This window comes from Bubalus kerabau, chromosome 3, assembly GCF_029407905.1.
Source record: "Bubalus kerabau isolate K-KA32 ecotype Philippines breed swamp buffalo chromosome 3, PCC_UOA_SB_1v2, whole genome shotgun sequence".
Taxonomy (NCBI): domain Eukaryota; kingdom Metazoa; phylum Chordata; class Mammalia; order Artiodactyla; family Bovidae; genus Bubalus; species Bubalus kerabau.
The window spans coordinates 179,302,563-179,317,680 of NC_073626.1; the positions used below are offsets into that span (position 1 = coordinate 179,302,563).

The 15,118-nt window shown below is 43.6% G+C and overlaps 1 protein-coding gene across 1 annotated transcript in view; it reads right to left on the reverse strand.

Moving 5' to 3' along the window:
• The window catches only part of SMPDL3B (sphingomyelin phosphodiesterase acid like 3B), a 33,099-nt gene extending 20,371 nt beyond the window's left edge, over positions 1–12,728 (reverse strand). Inside the window, exon 1 of the mRNA XM_055573978.1 lies at positions 12,235–12,728. Coding sequence (XP_055429953.1) covers positions 12,235–12,295 — 61 coding nt within the window. The 5' untranslated portion in view covers positions 12,296–12,728. The remainder of the gene's footprint in view (positions 1–12,234) is intronic.
• Positions 12,729–15,118: the final 2,390 nt, after the last annotated feature.

Sequence of the window (15,118 nt, forward strand, 5' to 3'; positions counted from 1 at the left end):
AGTGGGACACGACTGAGCGACTGAACTGAACTGAACTGAACTGAACATATTTGAAATTACTCCTACAGGGGCAACATCCTAAGGCAGAGAAAAGAAATGGGGTGGTTACCCCATTTCATCAAGAAAGTGGGCAGAGTTGGGGGGTTTCCTGCCGGCAACGGTAAGTGGGTCACACCAGCTTCCAGTCAGGCCAGCCAGGTTGGCTATGGAAGCTTGAGAAACTTTTCCCTTCTCTCTGGCATGTGGGCCCCTTGCTTCCTCTGCAGACCATACAGAGGTCATCCCTTTGCCTCAAGCGGGCACTTTCTCAGCAAACAACAAACATGGAGCAGCTCTTCCCCTTTGATGTCAGCCCTCAAAGTTCTCAACAAGCATTTCTTAACTTCAGAAACTCCTTGTCTGCGGCTCGAGTGTCAGCTGTTGGTTTCTCTCTTCCGGCAAGTTCCAGACTAGTCAGTGTAGAACTGGAACTCCTTCCAGGCTCCCTTGGGCTTCCTATGACCTCTGTGTGCATACGTGAGTGTGCGTGTGCGTGTGCGTGTGTGTGTGTGTAGATGCTTGCCTTTATGCCCACTGCCTCAAAGGCCTGACTCTGGGAGAGGTCAGAAGAGTGGAAAGAATGGCAGAGAGGGCCAGAGGTTCAGACACGGGCAGCCTTAGGCTCCAGTCTCCTCACTGTGGAGGCCGACCATAGGCCCCTCCTCTTCTCCTTGGCCCGACCCCGCCCACTCCCTCTCCTCACAGGGCCTCTTTCCTGACTCCTCTGCCGCTTTCCCCAGTCCTCTCGGATCATCGCACGGCTGCCTTCTCTTCTTCATTGAGGTCTCAGCTGGAGAATCACCTCCTCAGATAAGACTTCTCTGACTGCCTTTGCTCAAGTTCCACTGCTTCCCACCCATCTGGTCTCTAGCTGGGTGACTCCAAATGACTCTCCCATTTTATTTTTTCAGAGCACTCTCGCACATGAAATTATCTTGTTGACTTAGCTGTTGGACATCTTCCCTGTCTACAGTGTCAGAGCGCTTGATCCCAGAATGCTTTCATAATACATCTATGCTACCCATAAGAGACGGGAGCCACAGGCTTCTATGGAATTAGTCACAGACTGTAAGGAATTGCGGTCTAATTATCATGGCATGGAGAAGGTGAGCACAAGGACCCTGAAGAGGGAGGCAGGTTACTGGGTTTCCTCATCTGGGGCCCCTTGGACTGCAAGGAGATCAAACCAGTCAATCCTAAAGGAAATCAATCCTAAATATTCATTAGAAGGACTGATGTCGAACCTGAAGCTCCCATACTTTGGCCACCTAATGTAAAGAGCCGACTCATTAGAAAAGACCCTGATTCTGGGAAAGATTGAAGGCAAGAGGAGAAGGGGACGATAGAGGGTGAGATGGTTGGATGGCATCACTAACTCAATGGACATGAGTTTGAGCAAGCTCCGGGATATGGTGAAAGACAGGGAAGCCTGGTGTGCTGAAGTCCATGGGGTTGCAAAGAGCTGGAGACAACTGAGCGACTGAACAACAGCAACAATCCAAGCTGAGGACTCTGAGCAAGCCAGTTGGACTGAGGGTGTTTGACATCTGGCCTACTTCTCTATAACCATCAAATAAGACAGTGAACAAGAAAGGACCTGTCCAAAGCACATGAAAAGATGCTCAACACCACTAATTATTAGAGAAATGCAAATAAAAACTGGTCACACCAGTCAGAAGGGCCATCATTAAAAAGTCTACAAACAGTAAATGCTGGTGAGGGTGTGGAGAAAAGGAAACCCTCATACACTGTTGGTGGGAATGCAAACTGGTACAGCCACTATGGAGTAGAGTATGGAAGTTCCTTAAAAAACTGAAAATAGAACTATTATATGATCCAGCAGTCCCACTCCTGGGCATATACCCTGAAAAAAAGATAATTCGAAAAGATACATGCACTCCCATGTTCATTGCAGCACTATTCACAAATGGCCAGGACACAGAAGCAACCTAAATGTCCACCAACAGAGGACTGGATAGAGAAGATGTGGTATACATATACAATGGAATATTACTCGGCCATTAAAAAGAACAAAACAATGCCATTTGCAGCAACATGGATGGACCTACAGATTCTCATTGGAGCAGGAAATGGCAACCCACTCCAGTATTCTTGCCTGAAAAATCCCATGGATAGAGGAGCCTGGTGGGCCTAACCCTAACCCTAACCCTAACCCTTGGGGTTGCTAAGGGTGGGACACGACCGAGGGACTAACACACAGAGATTCTCATACTGAGTGAAGTCAGATAGAGAAAGACAAATATCATATGATATCACTTATATGTGGAATCTAGAAAAAAAAAGGGTACAAATGAACTTATCTACAAAACAGAAATAGATTTACAGAGGTAGAAAATAAACTTATGATTGGGGGGAGATAATGAGAGGGGGAGGGATAAACTGGAAGATTGGGAATCAACACACACACTACCGTATACAAAACAGATACTAATAAGGACCTACTGTGTAGCACAAGGGAGTCTACTCAGTGCTCTGTGGTGGCCTGTGTGGTAGGGAAACCTAAAAAGGAGTGCATTTATGTGTTTGTATAGCAGTTTCACTTTTTCCTAGATTCACACCTGGGATTGGCATATCATTGTAGATCGATCATACTTCAATAAAAATTTAAAAAAAAGGAAAATATGATGTTTAATTTCTGTACATATTTTATTCATGTGAAAGTCAGTGGTGTCCACTCTTTGTGACCCCATGGACTATACAGTCCATGGAATTCTCCAGGCTAGAATACTGAAGGGGGCAGCCTTTCCCTTCTCCAGGGGTTCTTCCCAACCCAGTGATCAAACCCAGGTCTCCCACATTGCAGGTGGATTCTTTACCAGCTGAACCACAAGGAAATCTCAAGAATACTGGATTGGGTAGCCATCCCTTCTCCAGCGGATCTTCCCAAACCAGGAATCTGATTGGAGTCTCCTGCATTGCAGGTGGATTCTTTACCAACTGAGCTATCAGGAAAGGCCACTGATGAATATACAATAATGTAATCAATGCTACTGATGGACTGATGCTGAAGCCGAAACTCCAATACTTTGGCCACCTAATTTGAAGAACTGACTCATTGGAAAAGATCCTGATGCTGGGCAAGATTGAAGGCAGGAGGAGAAGGGGATGACAGAGGATGAGATCATTGGATGGCATTACTGACTCGATGGACATGAGTTTGAGCAAGTTCCAGGAGTTAGTGATGTACAGGGAAGCCTGGCGTGCTGCAGTCCTTGGGGTTGCATAGAGTTGGACATGACTGAGTGACTGAACTCAACTGAATCAATGCTACATAATATTTATATTGCTTTCAGGTTTTTTTTTAATCTGTTGTAAATTGCTTTTTTTCTTCTTTACTTTTTAAAAACATTTTTTGGAGTATAAGTTGATTTACAATGTTGTATTTGTTTCTGCTAGACAACAAAGTGAATCAGTTGTGCATATACATGTGTCCACCTTTTTTGGATTCTTATCCCATGTGGGTCATTGCAGAGTGTTGAAGGGAGTTCCCTGTGCTAGCCTGTAGATTATAATGCTTTTTTTCTTAAGAATAAAAACTCCAGTAGAGAAAGATGTGAACATTTCAAAGCTTTTATTCATGTACTAGATATTCCACTGAAGATGTGAATATTATAAAAAATGTTTGCCAATTTGGTTGGTGAAAAATGAGATCTCATTAGTTATTTTGCATTTCTTGAATTTCTAGTGAATTTGAATATTTTAAATATGTTTATTGGCCATTTGTATTTCTTTTTTGGTGACTTTTCTACTTGTGTGTTCTTTGCCCATTTCTGTTGAGAGAAAGAAAGTGAATGTCGGTCAGTCATGTTTGACTCTTTGCGACCTCATGGGCTATCCATGGAATTCTCCAGGCCAGAATACTGGAGTGGGTAGCCTTTCCCTTCTCCAGGGGATCTTCCCAACCCAGGGATCGAACCCAGGGTCTCCCACATTGCAGGCAGATTCTTTATTTCTATTGAGGTGTTCCATTATTTTTCTTAGTTTGTAAGAGCCCTTGTCTGTATAATATTAACCCTTAATCCATCATATATGCTGTAACGTTGGAAGGGGGGATAAAGACTTCCTTTTCTGCTTCTCCTGGTAAGTAAAATTAAGTCAAAGAAGCAGGCTATAAAACTATGTATGTAGTGTGGTAGTCATTTTATTTTTAAAAGCACATAAAAATGAAGAGAAATATTTATAAGGAACCCAATGAAAAAGTTAATGATTTTCTTTTTTATACTTTTTTCTACTTTTCCTTTTTTTTTTAATCAGTGAAGATATTTAAATTACAATTGGCGTGTGCTTTTCCTCCCAATTAGATTTTAAGTTCCTAGGGGACAGAGATAACGATGCTTCACTTGTCCCCTGCAGTGGCTTACAATTGTCTGACAAATAAATACAACGGTGAATTAACATTTTTATTTTATTTGACTGTAAGAGTTTTACTCTCAGAGGTATTTTCTTGTTACTTTCACTGTGATCTTGGTTGGTTGTCCTGGGAAGCAGAGGAATTAAATAGTTGTTTAAGAGACTAATTTTAGAAGAGGCAGTGTGTGGTGCTCAGGATATAGCTATAGGAGGCAACCTTGGAAGCTGTCAATTAACATTTTCGGTTAACCTCCTTGCCTGGTCCCTCAAGCTCTCTCCGAGTCTTGCTCATGAGGTATAGAAACCCATGACACCAGCCAGATACAGGTATATCTGTCACTGTGTCCCTCAGACCCCATTGTTAGGCAAAGTCCTACTAAAATAAAAACTTCCGTCTCTACTTTTTTTTTCCCCAAGAGATCTTTTAAAACATATTTATTTATTTGGCTGCATCAGGTCTTAGTTGTGGCACATGGGCACACTCTGAGGTATGTGGGATCCTAGTTCCCCGACCAGGGATCAAACCCATGTTCTCTGCATAGCAAGGCGGATTCTTAACCACTGGACTACCAGGGAAGTCCCTTTACTTTTTAATAATTAAAAAAAAAAAAAATCAGTCTCAGAGCCATCCCTGTAGTCACTAATGATTTAATGATGAAAAAACACAGGACTTTAGATTTGTGAGAAATTGGCACTTGACACCACCACCCTCCTGGGTTCCCACTGTCACATGGTACTTCCAATACAGGGTAAAAAGGGCATTTCTTGGATTATTTTGCACCTAGGCTTGGGACAAGTGCAGCAAATAGCATCCCATCATAGTCTGAGGAGGCACTGAGTTATTGCAGGGGGTGGTCAGCGTTGGTTTCAGCTGAGTTTCCTGCAAATGGGCAAAGGCTAACTAAGGTTAAGTAATATGGCAAAGTAGCTGAGAAATGATATTTCATTTCATAAAGTTGGGGTTCACAGTTGCTAGCATATTAGGATCAACTCTCCTAATGTTTTTGCCTCAAATGAAAATGAGTTAGAAGTCAAGCTCTTTGAGGATAAGCTCCAAGTGAGGACAGTGAGCTATTGGATGTTCAGTGGCCTTTGTGCTTTAGGCAGCAAAGCTGGTCATTGGAAGACTGGTGTATAGCTTCACCTGGAAGAGCCATCTCTCCTGAATAACAGATTATGGCCCTGGTAGAAAAATGCTCCTTGGGACTCCCCTGGTGGTCCAGTGGATGAGACTCCACACTCAGGGGGCCCGAGTTCAATCCCTGGCCAGGGAACTAAGATCCCACATACCACAGTTAAGCCCATGTGCCACAACTACTGAGCCCGTGTGTGCCAACAAAGACCCAGCACAGCCAAAATAGATTTTAAAAACTAAGTATTTTTTTAAAACGGAAGAAAGAAAAGTGCTCCTTGACATTATTATTGGTCAACTCTCAGAAAAAGAGTAGCGTGGTGGGGAAGAAAGGTGGAGTCAGTCAAAGCCTAGACAACTTCAGAGGCAGTTGGGGACTTCTCCAAGTGTGCCATTCATCAGGGAGAGGCCCTGTTTATCTACTTTCAATTTTTTTTTTTTTTTTAATTTTTGGCCACATTCCACAGCATGTGAGACCTTAGTTCCCCTGATTAGGGATTGAACCCATACCCTCCACATTAAAAGGCAGACAACTGGGGAAGTCCCTGCATGCTGGTAAGTTGCTTCAGAATGTGTCTGACTCTTTGCATCCCTATGAACTGCCCGCCAGTTTCCTCTGACCATGGGATTCTCCAGGCAAGAATACTGGAGTGGGTTGCCATTTCCTCCTCCAGGGGATCTTCCCAAACCAGGTATCCAGCCCAAGTCTCTTAGGTCTCCTCCATAGGCAGGTGGGTTCTTTACTACTAGCGCCCCCTGGGGGAAGTCCCTGCGGCTGCTGCTGCTGCTGCTGCTGCTAAGTCACTTCAGTCGTGTCCGACTCTGTGCGACCCCATAGACGGCAGCCCATCAGGCTCCCCCGTCCCTGGGATTCTCCAGGCAATAACACTGGAGTGGGTTGCCATTTCCTTCTCCAGTGCATGAAAGTGAAAAGTGAAAGTGAAGTCGCTCAGTCGTGTATCCACCTTCAATTCTAACGACACACAATATGGTTGCCTGACCCTTCTGGTGGGCTTCCCGTAATGTTTTTCCTCCTTCTCCTCCTACACTCTCCCCTCAACATCTCCCTCCATATGACTTGCTGGAACCCCTTCTATTACTGTATTTGAAAAAAAAAAGTATAATATTTTCAAATAAATCACTGTGTTCAACCAGAAAAAAAAGGGGGGAGGGGTGTTTGTCCAGAGGACTCGCCACACACCACTGTCCCTGGCAATTACCCCCAGGACCCAGAGTGAGACTGGGAGGGTATGGGGAGGTGGGAACTTTAACACTTTATCCTTTGGACCAGAGATTCTCAAACATTACCATGAAGACACCTCATCTGGGGAAATCTCATGAAAATTAAGAAACTCTATATCCATACTGCTTGGATCTTTTACAGTAAGAGTGTATTCTCAGAATCCTTGAGTTTTAAGAAAAGGTACCAATCTTAGCTATCATGATTATTCATTAATCATTGAGACTATAAATAAACTGGAGTGGGTTGCCCTTTCCTTCAGTGAGTTACAGTGAGTGTTGAGGGCACAGACCTGGTTGGAATTCCAGCTCCAGTGCTCACTAGCTGGGTGAACTGACGCTCTGCCAATTTCTTCATCTGTAAAATGGGGACAACAGCGCCCCCTACCTTTTACAGTTATTGTGAGGTTTAAAACGAGAGAATACGAGAGAATGCATAAGCCCTCATCAATGCAAAGCAGCAATTACTCTGAATTTGATCACTGGGGATCCTGCAGTTCTGCTTTCACCACGGAAGGGAGATGGGATGAGAGGGGTGGCTGTGTCCTTCTCCTGCCTGCTCCAGCGTCCACTCAGCTGCTGTCCTCTGCAGGTAAATGTCCAGGGCCAGGAACAATATGAAGATGAATGCTGTCCTCTCCTGGCTGGTTCTACTTGAGCAGAGGGCTGGCGGGCACAGTGTACCCTCAAGCCTTAATTCTGAGAGCTCAACTCTGCTCCCTGTGCCTGGGCAGGCAAAGCAGTCTCTTGGCCCTCCTTCTTCACCAAGGTGTCACCAGGCTAACTTCGTACACTGGGGACAACAGATACAGAACCCAGAGCCTAATCCCTCTGTAAGGCCCATGGAAATCTCAGAGACCTGGGGAAAAAAAATGCATTGGTTCCAAAGTTGAGGGGAAAAAATCTGTGCCATCAAAACCAACAATCTATTTCAAATGCAACATTTATAAATGTCATTAAAAATTAGGGACTTCCTAAGACTCTGAGCTCCCAATGCAGGCGGTCAAGGTTCAATCCTTGGTCAAGGAATGAGATCCCACGTGCTGCAAACAAGAGCTCACCTGCCACAACTAAAGATCCTGCATGCTACGACAAAGATCGCAGATCCCTTGTGCTTCAACTAAGGCCTGGGGCAGACAAATAAGTAAACAAAATTAGTATATTTAATATATTTTTAAAAATTATTTTTAGAAGTCATTAAAAATCATATATAATGTGAGATCCTTTTACTGATTCATGTTGGGGTGGAGGAGATGAAAAAACCATTCCTAGAGTCTAAGACAGTCTTAAAATGTCTGAAAGATTATGGTCAGAGACAAGAAGAGGAAGGCAGGAAAACACCTGCCATTTATTTAGCACCTACTGAAGGCCGGTTGCTGTGCCAAGCCCTCTGCCTATGTAGCCTCACAGCAAAATGATGAAATACGTTCTATTATCATACTCATTTTACAGACGAGGAAACTGAGCTAGTTAGTGGCAGACCTATGATTCATACTGTACCTGAAAAGAAATGATCACAGTGCACTTTGCCACTAGTTAGCCATGTGACCTTAGATATTAAAAAAAAAAAGGTCTTAAACTTTTATAGCACATTGCAGTGTAAGTGCATGAGCTCACCTGATTTAATCTCTCCTCCTATAGTGTTATCCTTATTTTACAGATAGTGAAATAGAGACTCAAGGTCACATAGATATTAAAAGGTAGTACCTAGGTTTTCTGGCTTAAGGCAGTGGATTATTTTTGAAAGGACAGCATGAAATTTGAAATCAGAGAAATCTTGTTTTGAATCCTGGCTACACATTCAATGGCAACTTGAACAAGAGATTTCCTCAGCTGAGCCTCAGTGTCCCCATTTCTGTAAAATGGGGATAACGATACTAGTAGAAAAGGGGTAGATGGCCATGGAGTGGACAAACCAGCCTGAGTGCTTAATCCCTGGGCTGCTCTGCCCCTTGGACCTCAGGTTTTCTTCTCTTCTGGAGCCTCTTTTTTCTGAAGCATAAGATTTGTGTTTTGCACAAAGGTTATCTATTTTATCAGTTTCAACTGCCTATGATTCCGTGACTTATCTGTTATGCATACAACCCACCATAAAGCAATATTGGTCCCAATTTCAGTCCTTTGTGGGGATTTTTTTGTTTTGTTTTCTGCTTTGGTTTGGTTTTACAGTAGGTTCTTGTTAGTTATCTATTTTATTTCTTATTTTTATTATTATATATATATTTTTGGCTGCCCCACACAAGATCTTAGTTCCTTGACCAGGGATCAAATTCATGACCCCCGCATTGGAAGCACAGAGCCTTAACCACTTGACTGCTAGGGAAGTCCGTGATTTTCTGTTTTAAAAACAGCAGTGTATATATGTCAATCCCAAACTCTCAATCTATCCCCCCCTCCCCGTTCCCCTGGTAACCATAAATCCGCTCTCTGTGAGTTTGTTCTTGTTTTGTAAATAAGTTCATTTGGACATTTTTTTTTTTTTTAGATTTGCATACAAGCTATCGGAGAAGGAAATGGCAACCCACTCCAGTATTCTTGCCTGGAGAATCCCAGGAACAGAGGAGCCTGGTGGGCTATAGTCCATGGGATCGCAAAGAGTCAGACACAACTGAGTGACTAAATAACAATAACAATAATAAGCTATCATTTTTGATGCTAAGCAATGATCCCAAACACTTCAGTTATAACTCCTCCTCTGTAAACCACTGCCCTCCAAAACACAAAGGGTTAACTTGTTAAAACCGACCCCTTGTGTTAGCTGGTAAATCTGCGCGGAAGAAGGGATAGGCTACCCACTCCAGTATTCTTGGGCTTCCCTTGTGGCTCAGCTGGTAAAGAATCCGCCTGCAATGCGGGAGACCTGGGTTTGATCCCTGGGTTGGGAAGATCCCCTGGAGAAGGGAAAGGCTACCCACTCCAGTATTCTGGCCTGGAGAATTCCATGGAGTATACAGTCCATGGGGTTGCAAAGAGTGAGACACGACTGAGCGCCTTTCACTTCACTTCACTTCACTTGTGTTAGCTGTGTGGCTCGCCATCGCCTCACAGTAGCTCCAAGAGGCAGGCTCGTCATTCTTCAAGGAAATGTTTGCCTCCCACACTGGCTCCCACAGAAAGAACTTGTGGGCTTGTCTGCAGTTAGAGGCTGAGGGATAAATGCTGTGTAGCCTCTGGTTTGTGTGGGAGGAAATGAAACCAGCAAGTTGGTGCCCCACCCAAGTTCTTGGCAAAGGATGGTGCAGGTAGAAACTCCACGGCCTTATGCAAAGCAAGGGTGATGGCTATCTGACTGGGTGTCTCAAAAGTCTGCACTTCAGGAAGAGACTCAGATTCTGAAAAAACTGACAGGTGCTATGGAATTCTTTTTAAATTTAACTCCAGTTTTAGATTATAGATGTATACAGTCCAGAAAAGTTTGAAGAAAAGAGGGGGAAAAAAGTAGTACCCACAATCCCAAGAGGACCCATCAAAGTGTATCGTGGATAAGGTGGCTGAGTACGAACTTGGTCTTGCCACTTCCCAGCTGTGGGATCTTGGGGAGTTTTATGTTCCCTCTGGGTCTCATTTTCCTCATCCACAAAATGGATATAATGGTAATAGTACCTACTTTACAGGACTATGGTAAAGAATCTCCCTGCAGTGCAGGAGACCTGGGTTTGATCCCTGGGTCGGGAAGATCCCCTGGAGAAGGAAATGGCAACCCACTCCAGTATTCTTGCCTGGAGAATGCCATGGACACAGGAGCCTGGCAGACTACAGTCTGTGGGGTTACAAGAGTTGGACACAACTTAGCAACTAAACCACCACTACAGAGATAAAAATCAGAGGAGGTGTTTTCACTTCATTTTTCAAATGGTTTTAGGAGGACAATATATGTCAAGCACAAAGCATAAGCACAGTATATAGTAAGTACTCAGAAAATAAATGTTAGCTCTTCTTGACTATTTTCCTTTGTTTGCATGTTTTTATATACTTTTTCTTTTTTTTGGCTGCACCTCCCAGCTTGCAGGATCCTAGTTCCCTGACCAGATATTGAACCTGGGCAGTGAAAGCGTGGAGTTTTAACCATCAAACAGCCCATGAATTCCCTCACTTGGCATTCTTAAAATTGTCTGCAAGTTTACACATGAGCTGGCACCAGCCCCTGGCCCCACTCCCGTGATCTCCCAACATCCACGTCCCCCTGCCCCGCCATCCCCCATTCTCTGAGCTCCAGCCACGCTGGCCTCAGGCTTTTGCTCGCACACTTGGCCTGTGCATCCAGCTCAGGGCCTGTGAACTTTTTGTCCTCTGCTGCTGGAATGTTCTTCTGGATATCCACACAGCTCTCTCCCGTGCTGCCTTAGGTCTCTAGTCAAATGTCACTTTGACAGTTCTTCTCTGCTACCCCTTAAGTAGTCTTTCTCCCCCATCCTCTCTACTCCTTTATTCTGCTTTGTTATTCTCCATAACCCTCGTTATTTCCTGGAATATGTATTTCTTTGTCTATGTGTCTTTTAGTCTGTCTTTCCTGAGGTGAAGGGAGGTTTCTCCAGCACTGGAATTTTGTTTCTTTTCTGCCACAACCCTGGTTCCAAGAATAGTGCATGATTCATTTTTTGGTTCAAAATAATTTTTTAATCCCCAGGACATTTTAGTTCTTATGCCTTGTTTTTGTTTTGAAGAACTATAAATTCAAGCTTAGGAAAGCTTGCCTTTGTCTTAAACAAAACAACAAAGCGTTTGTATAATTTGCTAATCTAATGTCCTTTTAAGAGAGAGATGGGAGTACTCCAGCAAGGATAAAATTTATACCGTGTATGATGCGGATCCATGTAGTGTGTGCGTGCACATTTTTGACAAAATTATAATCTGCTGGTGGCATTTGCAGAAAAGAAACCCTTGCAGATTTCTGAGGTTGTGGTTTATTCTCAAAGTTGTGTCTGACTTTTTGCGACCCCATGGTCTATAGCCACCAAGCTCCTCTGTCCATGGGATTCTCCAGGCAAGAATATTGGAGTGGGTTGCCATTCCCTTCTCCAGATGCAGATTTCTAAACAACAGTGAACTCTGTTAGGAAATTCTAAAATGTGTTACAGATCAAAAAGGGAATGAGGTTAGTAAAATGCCTCAACAGAGTTCCAATAAAATACTAGATTTGAGAGTTACTCGACCAATATTTGTTGAATGAATTCATGAATCTGCCTGCTACCTTCTACCTCTACCAGCTGGCTGGCTCTTAGTTACCAATAGCTCTGAACAATGTCCATGTTCCTCCTGTGGCCAGCCGTCACCTCCACTTAACAATCTTAGGCTCAAACAGCACACCCTCTGCCCACTAACTCTCGCACCCAGCCTCCCCAGCTGAGCTCCCTGTCTTGCTATTCTTAGCAACATTTTCAGCTTTCCCTGAGCAGCTTCCAGCAGCCCTGGACTCTGAGTTCACAGCGATCCCAGGCATCCTCAGTGCCTACCTGGTGCAGCCCTGGCGACTCCCCAGGAGGCCAGGAAAATCAGCACCTCCAGCAGCTCCATCCTGGGGTTTCGCCTGATGGGAGCCGTCGGGTTCTCCCTGAGCTTTTGTTCGAGCCACAGACTTCCTAGCTAGGTGTGGATGGCTGCGTGTCAGAGCAGAACTTCCCGTCCAGTCACCAGCTGTTCCCAGACACTTGGGGCATCTGGCTCCTCTGGCTTTTCTTCCTTTGCCCAGGGGGGTGTGAGTGGGGTTTGCCCTGGGAGTTGCACTTGCCAGGCCTTTGGACTCTCACGTAAGAAGCAGCACCAGTCCTGCCAGTTCCTCAGAGCGTGTCGGTCGGTCCAGTCAGCAACTGGATTCCCCAGGAAACTCACTCAGCCGCAGTCACCAACCAGCAAATATCCTCTTTCAAAGTTTTCACGCTGCCCCACCCCAAGAGAACAGACAATGTCCGGCCTTTGCCATCAAAGGAACTTAAGTGCTTGTTGGAGATTGAGCTGCTTGACCACAAATGAACCCAGACCAAGAGTCATCTGCTCATTCATGCCGGAAACCCTGTCCTGGGTAGATGGAGGGACCCAAGGCCACCACTCTGCCCTCTAGAGGAAGAAGCAGGCCACTGGACTGCAGTTCTGCGTGGCAGGTAGCTTGACAAGCCCAGAGGAGGGAGCTCACCCTCTGAGGAAACTGAGAGGGCTTCTGGGAGGAGGTGACATGGCTTCGTTTCTTCTTTGATTGTGAAAATTTGCCAACATAAACAGAACTAGAGAGAACAATGTAAAGAGCCCCCGTATCCATCCTCCCACAAGAGCAATTATGAACTCACAGCCAATCTTACTTCATCTTTACCCCCACCCCAACCCCAAAGGATTATTTTTAAACTCCAGAGATCATATCATTTTGCCCATAAACACTTTAGTATACATCTCTAAAAGATAAGAACTTTTTTTTTTTTTTTAGAATTTTTTTTTTTTTTTTTTTTTTTTTAATTTTATTTTATTTTTAAACTTTACATAACTGTATTAGATTTGCCAAATATCAAAATGAATCCGCCACAGGTATACATGTGTTCCCCATCCTGAACCCTCCTCCCTCCTCCCTCCCCATTCCATCCCTCTGGGTCGTCCCAGTGCACCAGCCCCAAGCATCCAGTATCGTGCATCGAACCTGGACTGGCAACTCATTTCATACATGATATTTACATGTTTCAATGCCATTCTCCCAAATCTTCCCACCCTCTCCCTCTCCCACAGAGTCCATAAGACTGTTCTATACATCAGTGTCTCTTTTGCTGTCTCGTACACAGGGTTATTGTTACCATCTTTCTAAATTCCATATATATGTGTTAGTATACTGTATTGGTGTTTTTCTTTCTGGCTTACTTCACTCTGTATAATAGGCTCCAGTTTCATCCACCTCATTAGAACTGATTCAAATGTATTCTTTTTAATGGCTGAATAATACTCCATTGTGTATATGTACCACAGCTTTCTTATCCATTCATCTGCTGATGGACATCTAGGTTGCTTCCATGTCCTGGCTATTATAAACAGTGCTGCGATGAACATTGGGGTACTTGTGTCTCTTTCCCTTCTGGTTTTCTCAGTGTGTATGCCCAGCAGTGGGATTGCTGGATCATAAGGCATGTCTATTTCCAGTTTTTTAAGGAATCTCCACACTGTTCTCCATAGTGGCTGCACTAGTTTGCATTCCCACCAACAGTGTAAGAGGGTTCCCTTTTCTCCACACCCTCTCCAGCATTTATTACTTGTAGACTTTTGGATTGCAGCCATTCTGACTGGCGTGAAATGGTACCTCATAGTGGTTTTGATTTGCATTTCTCTGATAATGAGTGATGTTGAGCATCTTTTCATGTGTTTGTTAGCCATCTTTATGTCTTCTTTGGAGAAATGTCTATTTAGTTCTTTGGCCCATTTTTTGATTGGGTCATTTATTTTTCTGGAGTTGAGCTGTAGGAGTTGCTTGTATATTCTCGAGATTAGTTGTTTGTCAGTTGCTTCATTTGCTATTATCTTCTCCCATTCTGAAGGCTGTCTTTTCACCTTGCTAATAGTTTCCTTTGATGTGCAGAAGCTTTTAAGGTTAATTAGGTCCCATTTGTTTATTTTTGCTTTTATTTCCAATATTCTGGGAGGTGGGTCATAGAGGATCCTGCTGTGATGTATGTCAGAGAGTGTTTTGCCTATGTTCTCCTCTAGGAGTTTTATAGTTTCTGGTCTTACGTTTAGATCTTTAATCCATTTTGAGTTTATTTTTGTGTATGGTGTTAGAAAGTGTTCTAGTTTCATTCTTTTACAAGTGGTTGACCAGAGTTCCCAGCACCACTTGTTAAAGAGATTGTCTTTAATCCATTGTATATTCTTGCCTCCTTTGTCGAAGATAAGGTGTCCATATGTGCGTGGATTTATCTCTGGGCTTTCTATTTTGTTCCATTGATCTATATTTCTGTCTTTGTGCCAGTACCATACTGTCTTGATAACTGTGGCTTTGTAGTAGAGCCTGAAGTCAGGTAGGTTGATTCCTCCAGTTCCATTCTTCTTTCTCAAGATCGCTTTGGCTATTCGAGGTTTTTTGTTTTTCCATACAAATTGTGAAATTATTTGTTCTAGCTCTGTGAAGAATGCTGTTGGTAGCTTGATAGGGATTGCATTGAATCTATAGATTGCTTTGGGTAGTATACTCATTTTCACTACATTGATTCTTCCAATCCATGAACATGGTATATTTCTCCATCTGTTAGTGTCCTCTTTGATTTCTTTCACCAGTGTTTTATAGTTTTCTATATATAGGTCTTTAGATTCTTTAGGTAGATATATTCCTAAGTATTTTATTCTTTCCGTTGCAATGGTGAATGGAATTGT